The 12,384-nt window shown below is 35.0% G+C and overlaps 1 protein-coding gene across 1 annotated transcript; it reads right to left on the minus strand.

The window, feature by feature from the left end:
* Positions 1-1,219: 1,219 nt before the first annotated feature.
* LOC116420117 (vomeronasal type-1 receptor 4-like) lies at positions 1,220-2,197 on the minus strand. The gene is given in 3 exon segments (XM_031943709.1): positions 1,220-1,296; positions 1,299-1,977; positions 1,979-2,197. Coding segments are annotated over 3 exon segments (975 nt in total).
* Between the last annotated feature and the right edge of the window lie 10,187 nt (positions 2,198-12,384).

The following is a 12,384-nucleotide window of genomic DNA, read 5'->3' on the forward strand; positions in this document are numbered from 1 at the left end:
ATGTGTGGGATTTAGCCAAAGCAGTAATAAGGGGAAATTTTATATCTCTAGAGGTCTACTTGCATAAAATAGAGAAAGAGAGGGTCAAAGAATTAGGCTTACAGATTAAAAAGCTAGAAAAAAAAAACAAATTAAAAACACCCAGTCAAACATTAACTTGAAATTTTAAAAATAAAAGAAGAGATTAATAAAACTGAAAGTAACAAAAAAACTATTGAATTAATAAATAAAACTAAAAGTTGGTTTTGTGAAAAGAAAAACAACAAAATATATATAAATCTTCAGTAAATGTGATTTAAAAGAAAAGAGGAAAATTAAATTGTTAGTCATAAAAATGAGAAGGGAGAGGTTGCCACTAATGAAAAGAAAATTAGAGCAATAATTAGGAGTTACTTTGTCCAACTTTATGCCAATAAATCAGATAAATGAAATGGAAGAATATCTTCAAAAATATAGCTTACCCAAATTAACAGAGGAAGAAGTAAAATGGTTAAGCCATCCCATTTTAGAAAAAGAAATAGAATAAGCTATTACTCAACACTCTAAGAAAAATCCCAGGACCAAATGGATTTACATGTAAATTCTACCAAATATTTAAAGAATTAACTCCAATGATATATAAACTATTTGAAAAAAATAGGGATTGAAGGAGTCCTATCAAATTCCTTTCATGACCCAGACATGATACTGATACCTAAACCAGGTAGGTTGAAAACAGAGAAAGAAAATTATAGACCAATCTTCCTAATGAATATTGATGCTAAAATCATAAATACAATATTAGCAAAAAGATTAGAGAAAATCATCACCAGGATAATACACTATGAGCAAGTAAATTTTATACCAAGAATGTAGGGCTGATTCAATATTAGGAAAACTATTAGCAGAAAGAACACTGGGAAATGAACGTAAATGGTTTGCATTTTTGTTTCTCTTCCCGGGTTTTTTTTTTTTTTTAACCTTCTGAATCCAACTCTTCCTGTACAACAAGAGAACTGTTCAGTTCTGCACACATATGTTGTATCTAGAAAATACTGTGACATATTTAACATGTATAGAACTGCTTGCCATCTGGGGGAGGAGGTGGAGGGAGGAAGGGGAAAAGATGGAACAGAAGTGAGTGCAAGGGATAATGTTGTAAAAAATTGCCCAGTCAGGGGTTCTTTCAATAAAAAGTTATAATTATTTTTTTTAAAGTTTTGAACTGAGATTTTAGAATTTATTTTCTTCTTTGAAATTTCATAGTTTCAATGTCTCTGTTCTGAGATTTTAATGAATGAGAATGAGAATATTTTTTCTTTTGAAAATATTACAACAACTGAGGATCTGTGAATCACTACTGATTAAAACAAAAGGACTTACTGTTGGGTAAAATGAACTAAAAATTGCAGACATATGCATAATCCACTGGCTTGTATCTTTAGATTTTTCCATTACAATAACAAAGATCGAACTAAATGAATTAAAGCATACAAAGGAAATCATGAGCAACAAGATTACTTTAGTGGCTCTGGTTTCTGGGGTGGCAATAGGGTTGACACAAGTGTTATGAAGGTATTGGACTTGCCATTTGTGTCTGAACAAAATAGATACCATGTAGCCACTGGAAATGGCCATAAATCCCAGAAATACCACATCGTAAAGTGTCTTCCACATAACAAGATTGGAAGTTGTTATGGCATGCCAGTCTATTGAACAGTATCCAAGGTTCTTCTTAAGGTGACTGAATGTGTTGTTCCCAGGGCCAGTCACATGGAGAGGCACAACTACATCTACCAACAAATTGAGTACCCACATGAAGACACACGATGGAACAATGTATTTGGGGGCTTTGGCTTTGAGCTTGTCCCATTTGGGGTTGTTGGAACTGACTGTGATGGCCTGGAAGACACTCAAGAGGCAGGTATTGCAAAGTGAAAGTCCCTGAGAAACTCTCTGCAGATAAACAATGATTTTGCATTCAATGTCACTCAGGAAAATTTCTGGATACACACTTGGGTTGCTGTGGGAACTCCCTGAAAAGAAGCATTATAATATGGGAAAGGAACAAATTAACAAAAATCGTATCTATTGGTCTTATCCTTTGACCAGTGATTAAATTAAAGCTATACAAGAAAAGGAGTAAACCATTCCCAAAGATTCCAATTATAATCCGAAGCATATGTAAAATGCAGAGGATATCATTCTTAGACTGCATTCTTTATTCTCTAGGACAGAATGATATTCAGATCCAAAGTGACCTGGGAATGAAGAGAGAATTTTCTGTTATAAAACCGGGAGTTCAAAATCATATTCTGCACATTTCTTACCAATGAGTTGATCTGCATTACTCCTTAGTTATTATAGAAATAGAGAGTTTTAGAAAATATTTTACTCCCACTACTTTTCTAATTTTTTTACATTCTTGGTGAAGTATTCTTATCTTGAAGTATTGTAATTTTTTTTAAATGGGGATTTAATTCTATTTTCTGTCTCATGTGTTTATGTATTTATTTGATTGTATATTTAGGTAAATAGATTTGCCTTTTTTTAGAATGGCATTGATATTTCATAGATCACATAAGACTAGACTCATAAGTTCAGATCATTTTTTTTTATATTGATTATTTAAAAGTAAAAAGTAAAATAGGAAAAGGAGAAAATCTTGCCATGTACACTTTAGAATGCAAGAAATGATTTATATCAAGCAATAAATTTTCTTATCAAGAAAACCTATATGATATATATGACACATGTTCAGAAATAACCGTCTTTTCTTTCCCTATAGTAGTTTTTTTATTTGTTTACTGCTGTGTACTTTTTAATTTTATTTCTCCCCTTTAAATGCAGTAAAATGCATTTCTCAATTAAACAAAATGTAACACCATAATGCAGACAATCATAGCATAGTAACTTCAGAGATTCTTAAATATTTATTGCTTTTCACTGTAAAAAATTTTTATCTGAATATAAACTGAAGTCATGGTTTTCCTAAAGGCAAAACAGAAATGTTGCTGTGACAGAAGAATGAAAGATAAAGAGATAAATCTGATGCACATGGATGATAGGAAAACACTGCTTACATAGAGGCCACAGGGACAAAAATTAAACATATCTAGATCAATCTTAGCCAGAAGAAAGCTTAATAATTATAAGTTATTGTTGATATTGCTATAGTAATTTTACTAATATTTGCATTATAATAAAATTATGTCAAATAATTAAAAATCATTGAAGAAATGTGTATTTCCTAATAAATTGGTGGAATTAAATATGAGCTCATGGCCAAAAGATTAATTTCAAAATTGTTATCATCATAATGTGAAGAAGAAAATGTAAAATTATATTGGACTTCTTTGCATTGCAGGATATGTTCCCTGTTTCTGTCAATTAAATTTCTGTGCCCCTGAAGTCCATTTCATCTAATTTGAATGTCCTTGCCACTTGACCATGATTCATGGACATCCAGGGTACCTGAGGCATTTAGGCAGAGAACTAAATGCTTTTTCCATTAGTAAAAATAAATTTTACAGTGTATGAAGGTAGAGCAGCTAGATGGCTCAGTGGAGAGAAGTATCCCTGAAGTCAGGAGGACCTAAGTTCAAATCCAGCCTCACACATTTAGTAGTTACTAGTTTTGTGACCCTGGGCAAGTCATTTAACCCCCTGGCCTCAGCACAACATTAAATGTAGGAAGTCATTGATTCTAAATTAACCATGATTATTAGAGTGTCAGAAGTTAGATTCCTATAAAAGAATAGAGACAAAGGAAAGTCAGAAAGAAAGGAGGAAAACTTCATTGAGAGTACCTTCCAGTTAATCAATCAATGGAAGCTACATTGAAATCAAACAGGAACAAAGGACAACCAGGGAGCAGAAGAAGGCAAGAGAGGGAACTAAATAGCAGGCAGAGAGCCTAGGCACTGAAATGCAGCCCCAATAACTTCCTTTGACTTGAAAAACTCACACAGTTCCCTTGGCCTCAGTTACCTCACCTATAAAATGATTGCTTTTGGTCAACTTCTCTGACTTCCTTTAAGCTCTATAATCCTCTGGAATAGAGAAAGGGATCAGACTATGGAACTTTTACTTGAACAATCCCAATAGGACACCCCAGCCTGGAATCCACATTATTTTCAGTCCTGTTGCCTGTGTGAGGGAAAAGGATAGAGGCCACAGGGAAGGGCCTGAAGGCACTGTGTGCAGCAGCCTGGAGTCTAAGCCCAGATTGCTCTGCCAAAGCACCTTCAGATAGGCTCTCAACTTGCACAGCTCATAGTGACATTTCTCATACATTCAGCCTGAATCACAAATCAGAGTTTCTCCTTCTCCTGAGTTAAGCTCAGGCTCAAAAGTTCTAACTCCTTGCCTGATAAATTGAGAAAGGGAACAATCAGGATGTCGTTTTCTCCCAGCAGTGTTTCAGTGCAGAATCTGCCAGCATCTGAATCATAACCAGTTGAGCACTGCATCTCCATCCACTCCTTTTAATCTGGTTGGAACCACTTAAGAGGGAGCTAAAACAGAGATGCCTGAAGAGTGGTGAAGAAAAGCTAATATGTCACTGCTATGATCTAAAAAGGAATAATCCCTATTCTGGCAGCATCTGCCACGTCTCTTCTGTATCCCAAGAACTGAAAAATATAACTTTTCCCTAGATGAGATTTCTAAGAATCTGATCTCTATGACAAAGATGGAGAATTACTCACCAGTCTGATCTGTGTTGTCAAAGAAGTGGCTACAGTTGTGATTGTATGTGCGTGTATGTAAGTTTGTGTGTGTTTGAGGGTCTGTGTGCACTTGTGCAAGTGTGCATGTGTGATCTGTGGGGATGGTCAGGCCTGGAGTTATAAGCACAGCCTGTTCTGAGCTCATCTCCCCCAAGAACCTCAATTACTGTCACCTCAAAAGCAAAAGTTGGCAGAAGGAATCTGTCATGTCATGACATCCCTTAATCTCAAGTAAAAATCCCCAGCAGTTATTAAAAGTGACTAATTAGAATCTCTAAAGGAGTAACATTTTACATGGTGGGGAGAAACTTTTCTTTTGGCTTAATAATATGAAAGAAAGAAATACAGAGAGTGATTTCTATGCATTATTCTGCGGGAACAATTTCCTGAAATCTAGTGATTTACCACAAAAATTCATCAATTCTAGTCTTTCTGAAAATAATTTTAATTAATTGAACACTTTATTGTAGAGACAAATCTTTTGATAGTCAAAGTAACCAATTTACTTCTATTGTGATTTATTAATAGAATATGATAATGATGTAACTTTAGGAGTTTGCTTAAAAGAAAAAATGTAGGTTACTCATTGAGAGAAAAGTAGAGGCATTTAAATTGGCTGTATTCCTGTGTGAGTGTTGGGTTTTTTTTTTTTTTTTTTTGGCTTATTGAGTTTTTGATATTGGGAAACATACTACAATGGTAGAATCCTTACAAAGTGACAAGACAGTTGCCTAATTTAGCATGGTACTTAGCAAATTCTCTAGCTCACTAATGTATTTAAGTACTCATTGGAGTTCACACTTTTGGGAGATTCAGAAGTCAGTATTCAGTATGAGATTCACAAGTCAGAAACCCACAATCCCTACCTGTCCAAGGAGGAGTCAACCTTTACACCAAGCATAAAAACAGTTTCAGTGAGCCATTCAGGGTCAGTTCAGAAGAAGCCACAAATGGGAGTTGAGTTAGAGCCAGAAGTCACTTCAGAAGATTTGAAAGCCACGAGTTGGAGTTAAAGCAGAGGCAGAAGCAAGGACAAGCTACAAGAGCTCTTGGAATCAAGGAAGGAAAATATAAGTGTTTAGATTTTATCAGCTGGCTGTATTTGAAGTGATTATTACTCAGAATTGAAACTAAGGCTACCTCCTGAAAACCTCCCAAGAAATTGGCTCTACAGAGTACCATCTTATATTATAAAAAGAAGAACACTACACTATAGACAGGAGTTTGTAATAGGAATATAAGCATAAATCAAAGGTTAAACAAATTTAGGAGAATTAATCTATCTAACCTGCACTCTTGCTTAGTCTACCTGTACTGTAGTTAGAAAAACATGACTGAAAGAGCTTGCATGACATGATCCAGGATTAGGAGGATAAACTGAATAATACTTTCTATTTCAAGTCCGATTTCTTAAATTACATAATGTCCTCTATTTCTTCTATCACCTGGTTATCTGATATTTGAATAAAATTTTTCCAGTTTTTGTAATTCCTCCTATCTTTGCTTTGCTTAGATTTAATGGATCCAAAAGTCTGGATTGACAGTGAAACTCTATCAGGATTCATTTCTCCTGTACAAAAATCCCAGCTTTGAGGCTCTATGATAATGCTTATTTAATAAGAGAAAGTTGAAATAAAATTTAACTTCAATTGGAGCACGAGGCCTCATGAAGATTCCTTCATGATACCCAATGGATCATGGAGAGAGCAGGATGGGAAAAAATCATCTAGCCTAAACAGAGCAGGTCCGCTTGACTGAAATGGACACTTTCATTGAAAATACTAGCATCACTAGCATTACTGCACTCATCTTCAGATATGCAAGAATATATGTCACAAATAGTGGTAGGAAAAGGCTCTGTCTCCAGGATACTATAACTTGGCCACAAAGGTAAGGGATAGGTGTACAATCAAATCGGTGGTCTATGCTATCTTATCCAACAGTAATTCAAGGACCATAAAACATAACAGACATTCCAACACTAAGGTTCAAAATTCGGGCACATGGTTCGGTTATGGCACATGGTTAGGTTATGGCACATGGTTAATTAGCTTTAATAGTATTAACTTAACCTCTCTTGGAGCAGCTTAGATGTCATTGACATAACATGTGAGTTATGATCAAGGAAGATGGACATATTAAAAAATGCATGTTAACAATCTCAAAGAAAAAAAAAAAGAACACTTAATCTGTTGTTAATAATAGCTAGATAGTGATTTTGTGATGCAGCCTTTTGAAATTAAAGCTTCTATTTTCTGTCGATAAAAAATGATGCTCATAATATTTTTCAAGCTTTTGGTTAAAAAACTGGATGACACATTTAGTGAGTAGTAACAATACATATATTATGCGTTTTTGTGAATGTATGTTTTTTATTCTTTATGTTGTTTTTAAATTTAGAAACATGCCAATAGTATGGAATAAATGAATGAAGATCGGTTGGGGATTAAATTGATATAGCCTATTTATGACACTTATCCTACACTCTATACAAATGTCTATATTCTGTAGAGAGAGAAAGATTAAAAAAGAATTTTAATGCCTTTAATCTAGAATTAAGAGAAAATAAAGGCTGAATTAATAGTTTGCTCTTGTTTATCTTTCCATTAATGTTGCTTAGGAATGTTTCTTCCATTAATCTGAATTCTATACTTTTCATTAACATTTTTCTTGCAAATATTTTCAAGTTATTGAATTTTCTGAGATTTGTGTTGAGTTTCCTTCTCACCATGCCACATTTTTGTTGAGATTATATTAGGATGGTTTGCTAATTTTTCTTAGTTTATAACTTTGAATTTCACTTAAAATTTGACTTTCATCACCTTTTGGTAGAGGTGGTGGAGGGGTAGACTATCTCAAGTTTTGGGCTTTATTGTGAAAATTATTGTTATTTCTTTGTTTCCCTGTGGTTTTCATAACTAGCTCTTGCAGTTTGTAAGTTTTTGTGTGATTCTAAGATTGTATAAGGTAGAGAAAGGCACGGTCCGTGTTCTCTTTATATGAGTTCTAAAACTTAATTTGGAAGAGACTCTGTCCTCCCTAAGGAATACAGGCAATTGTGCTTCTCTCTTGCCCTGAAACTTCACCAGCATCTAGGAATGCTACTCCCTCTTTACTCCAAAGTTAAACCAGAGCCCTTGTCTCTTTGTGACTCTAATTGCTTCTTCCATCCAAAACCTAGAACTCAGAATTGGGCACTGGGGAAAAGAATACATAACACATATTTCTGCTTCTGACAGAAGTTATCTTTGGATGGAAATGGTTTACTAAAGAATGACTCTACTAAAGCACAGAATAAAATTTGATGCATTATTTTAAAGTCATTTTTGAGGGAGTGGTGAGAAGAGGATGCTCTAATGCAGTGTCTACTCTGATTTCTTGGATCTGCCATCTTTTTAATTAAAAAAATTATTATTCAACCTAATTTTTTCTGCTTCTGCATTTTATGAATGCTTATTTTTCATTCCACTTCTCTGATCCTTTATTTCTTTGGAAATCCATTCTTGTGTGCTCAACTCTTATCTGCCTCAGTCATTACTTCTTTGAAAGCTGTTTTATAAAATCATTCTCATACTGTCTTTTTACAAGATGGGTTTCCCATTTATATTATCAGTAACTTTCCAGGAATTATGCATCACTTCATAAAATATCAAAACCTCTTTTCATTTTGATTGCTTTACTTTTTCTGGCACAAATTTTAGTATGAATTCATTCCTTTTTGTTCTTGTATACTTTATTGCTAGTTTCCTTTTCTGATTATATGATACTCATATCTGCTCTGTCTTACAAATTTTATTTCAAATATTTTTTCAATATTATTCTTTCTTTTATGGTTAATTTAATTGCTACCTCCTATTTTCCTCCTCTCCTATGGCGATGACTTTTTATTTTACATAGTTCTCTGAAGTTGGATAGCCTCATGTTCTTTATAGAATTGTGTCATGAGGATCAAGTAAGAACCTGGCAGAGTTCCTGTACAAAAGTATTCCTGTGGAATAAAGGATTTAATACATTTTATCTTACATCTCCTTCAAACAAGATGTGTTCCTTTCTCACATGGACCCTCCCTCTATGCTACAGTAGGGTTTATTGCAATAAATAAGTAAAATTAAGCCAAATAAATTCTTGAACTTGCTCAAACCTGAATAAGTATTTTATACCCAAACAATCAATTTACTCTATGACCTCTTGGTCATGTATAGCAGAGCTCAATGGCATTCTCAAAAGCCAAAATCACTCATAGTTGCAGAGTTAGGACTTATACACCCTCAGAAAATGGATGTTTCAGAGGGTGAAAACACCTCTATTCTAGACAGCTGTCCTTACCTTTGAAGATCAGAACATTGGATGCATAAAGAGAACTATTTAGATTGGGTTGGAACCTCAGAATTTGATTGGTCCTATTCCATATATATTTTTTCAGAGAAAAATAAAAATAAATCAGAATATAAAGAGCTTGTTTCAGTAGACACACACACCAAAATCTTGGTAGTGTGACCAGAAATCGGACCTTGAATCTCAGAATCAAAATTAGCTATTCTCATTTTACGACAGCAAATGAACAGCTACTGCTTTTAATGTCAATACTTTTCAAAGTATTGCTTCTTTTCTCTCTGTCAGTCTCTGTGTAGCTGTCTCCTTGCTCTCTCTGTGTCTCTCTGTCTCTCCCTATCTCTGCGTGTGTGTCTGTCTGTTTGTCTCTTTCGCTCTCTTAGTCTCTTTTCTCTCTGTCTCTGTCTCTGTCTCTCTGTCTCACTCTGTCTTTCTTTCTGTCTCTCTGTCTGTCTCTGTGTGTGTGTCTGTCTTTCTGTCTGCCTCTCTGTGTCTCTGTCTCCCTATCTCTTTGTGTGCTTACAAACTCCATTTCTCCTTTCCTTTGAAAATGTCTGAAGAATTGAGATATATTTTAGGAAGAAGGAAAAGCTTATTAAATATCACATTAATATAAGAGAAAAAGGATTAGGAAAGTGAAAAGTTATTGGCTATATGTAAAGAACAGAGACACAGTGCTTGGGTCTGTGATTTTCTAATAAAGAAAAATAACATTTAATTTTTTCTCACATATGTATTTAAATCTGTGCAAACCTTAATCTCTTTAGTCATTGGTTCTTGACATTTGTGTCTCTTGAACTTGGTGACAATTAAGGTGTCTTCCATGAGGGATAGAAACACAATTTGAATTTGTACCAACTGTCATTTATCATTGCTCTTTTGCTTTGTAAAAATTTATTGGTTTGGTGGACAGAACCATACGACTGAAAAAGCAAAATACTCATTTCCTGATGAAAACAAATTTCACTTTGACTCCAGATGTCCTCTTTCACAAATAAAAGTTTTGAACTGAGGACTTCTGGCTAAGATGGTTGAGAGGACACACGTATCTACTTAAGCTCTGCATTTTCTCTCAGAATTTATTTCATGACAAGCCTTGAAATCAGTGCTTGACTGAAAAAACTCAGAAATAATTACCAAGAGAAGACATCCTTGAAATTTGCCAGAAAAGATCTGTTTTTGCTCGAGGGCAGGGATGGTTTTAGATGGGGCACCAGCTGAGGGCAGGCAGCATCAGAAAGAGCCAGGCAGGCAACTCATAGCTGAGCAGACCAGAGGGTGATGGGGTGTGACCTCAGCCATCTCTGTGGGGAGAGCTTTACTACAGTATTGGATACTTTGCCCTGACAGCAAACCTGTAGACAAGCAGAAAAGCTAAAACACAGAGGGTGAAGACTATAACCCTGAAAATCTAGAGTCTCTTAGGACCTGGCCACACCCACCCACAGTGTCTCAGTACACACTCAGAGTTTCAGAGCACAGGCATAGCAGAACCATTGTTGTCCTGCTAATGCCCCGCTGCTGCCCCCCCCACAGTCTGTAGAGGAAGCTCAGTAACACCATCCAACCTCCCACGCACACACAAAAAAAGAAGACCATTTGTTTTTCTTGTTAGTTTGTTTTCTTTAACTCTTCCTTGACAAATGAGTAAAAATTTAAATGGACCCTAACCATTGATAGCTTCTATATGGATAGAGATCAGAATTTAAACCCTGAGGAGACTAAAACAGACTGTCTCCAGATGAATCTCCAAAGGAGGATATGAACTGGCCCTCAACACAGATGAATCTCATACAAGAAATTAAAAAGGCTCACACATGAGAGCTACAAGAAAAGTGGGAAATGGAAAGGAAGCTTGGCAAGAGAGTCTGGATAAGTCATCCCACTCATTTAAAGACAGAATGGATAAAGCAAAAAAAATTTTAAAAATCCTTGAAAACAGAACTAGTGAGTTGAAACAGAAAATAGCTCTCTAAAAATAAATTAGAAATGGAAAAAATTCCATAGAACAAATCAACTCATTTAAAAACGTAATTGGACAATTAGAAAAATATTAAAAAGTGAGTGAAGAAAATACATCATTGAAAATCAGAATCGAACAAATGGACTTGAATGACTAAAGGAGACACTGAGAATCAGTCAAGCAAAACCAAAAATGAAACAATGGAGAAAAATGTCAAATACCTCCTTGGGAAAACAACAGACCTGGAAAATAGGTCTAGCAGACACAATCTGAGAATTATTGGACTACCTGAAAATTATGATGAAAAAGAGCCTGGGCACTATTTTCCAGGAAATTATCAAAGAGAACTGCCCAGAAGTTATAGAAACAGAGGGTAAAATAAAATTGCAAGAATTCATCAATCACCGACTGAAAGGGACCCTAAAATCAAAACACCAAGAAATATAGTGTCCAATGTCCAGATCTATCAGATGAGGAAAAAAATACTGCAAGCTGCTAGAAAAATCAATTCAAATATAGAGGAGCCACAACAAGGATTACCCAGGATCTAGTAGCATCCACATTAAAGGATCAAAGGCCTGGAATATGATATTCTGAAAGGCTAAGGAACTTGGTATGCAACCAAAAATAATTTACTGAGCCAAAATGAGCATCCTTTGCATGAAAGAAGATGGACATTCAATGAAATAAGCAAATTTCACTTATTTTTTATGAAAAACAAGAACTAAACAAAAGTTTGATCTACAAATATAGAATTCAAGAGAAACCTAAAAAGGTAAAAAGAAATCTTGGGAACTATTTTCTGCTATAAAGACATATAAAGAATACATGTATAATTTGTTCTAGAAACTAGAGGTGGAAAGGACATTGTGCCAGAAAAAGGTTAAAGTAGGGGTACTACATATCACAAAGAGGCAAAGGAAACCTATTATATCTGAGAGAAAGAATGGAGGGAATGAACATAGTGGGTATCTTATTGCTATCTGTTTTGGCTTTAAGAGAAAATTGTAGACATATTCAATTTATGGTGAAACTTCTCCCACCTCATTGAAAAGGGAGAAGGGAAAATTGAAAAGGGAAGGAATAAGCTAAGTGGAAGGGAATAGGAAAACAGTGAGGGAAAGGAGTAAGATAGGGGAGGAACTCTAAGCTGGGGGTAGGGATACTAAAAGGGAGGGCTGTGAGAAGCAAGTGATGCTCACAAGTTTATATACGGGAAGGGATAAGGAGGAAGGAAGGGAGAAAAGTATAAACAGGGGTTAACAAGATGGCATGTAATAGCAAACTGGTAGTTTTAACCCTAAATGTGAATGAGGGTAAACTGCCCCATAGAGAGGAAGTGGTTAGAGAATGAATTAAAAGCCTTAATCCTACAATATG

This window comes from Sarcophilus harrisii, chromosome 6, assembly GCF_902635505.1.
Source record: "Sarcophilus harrisii chromosome 6, mSarHar1.11, whole genome shotgun sequence".
NCBI classification, from domain to species: domain Eukaryota; kingdom Metazoa; phylum Chordata; class Mammalia; order Dasyuromorphia; family Dasyuridae; genus Sarcophilus; species Sarcophilus harrisii.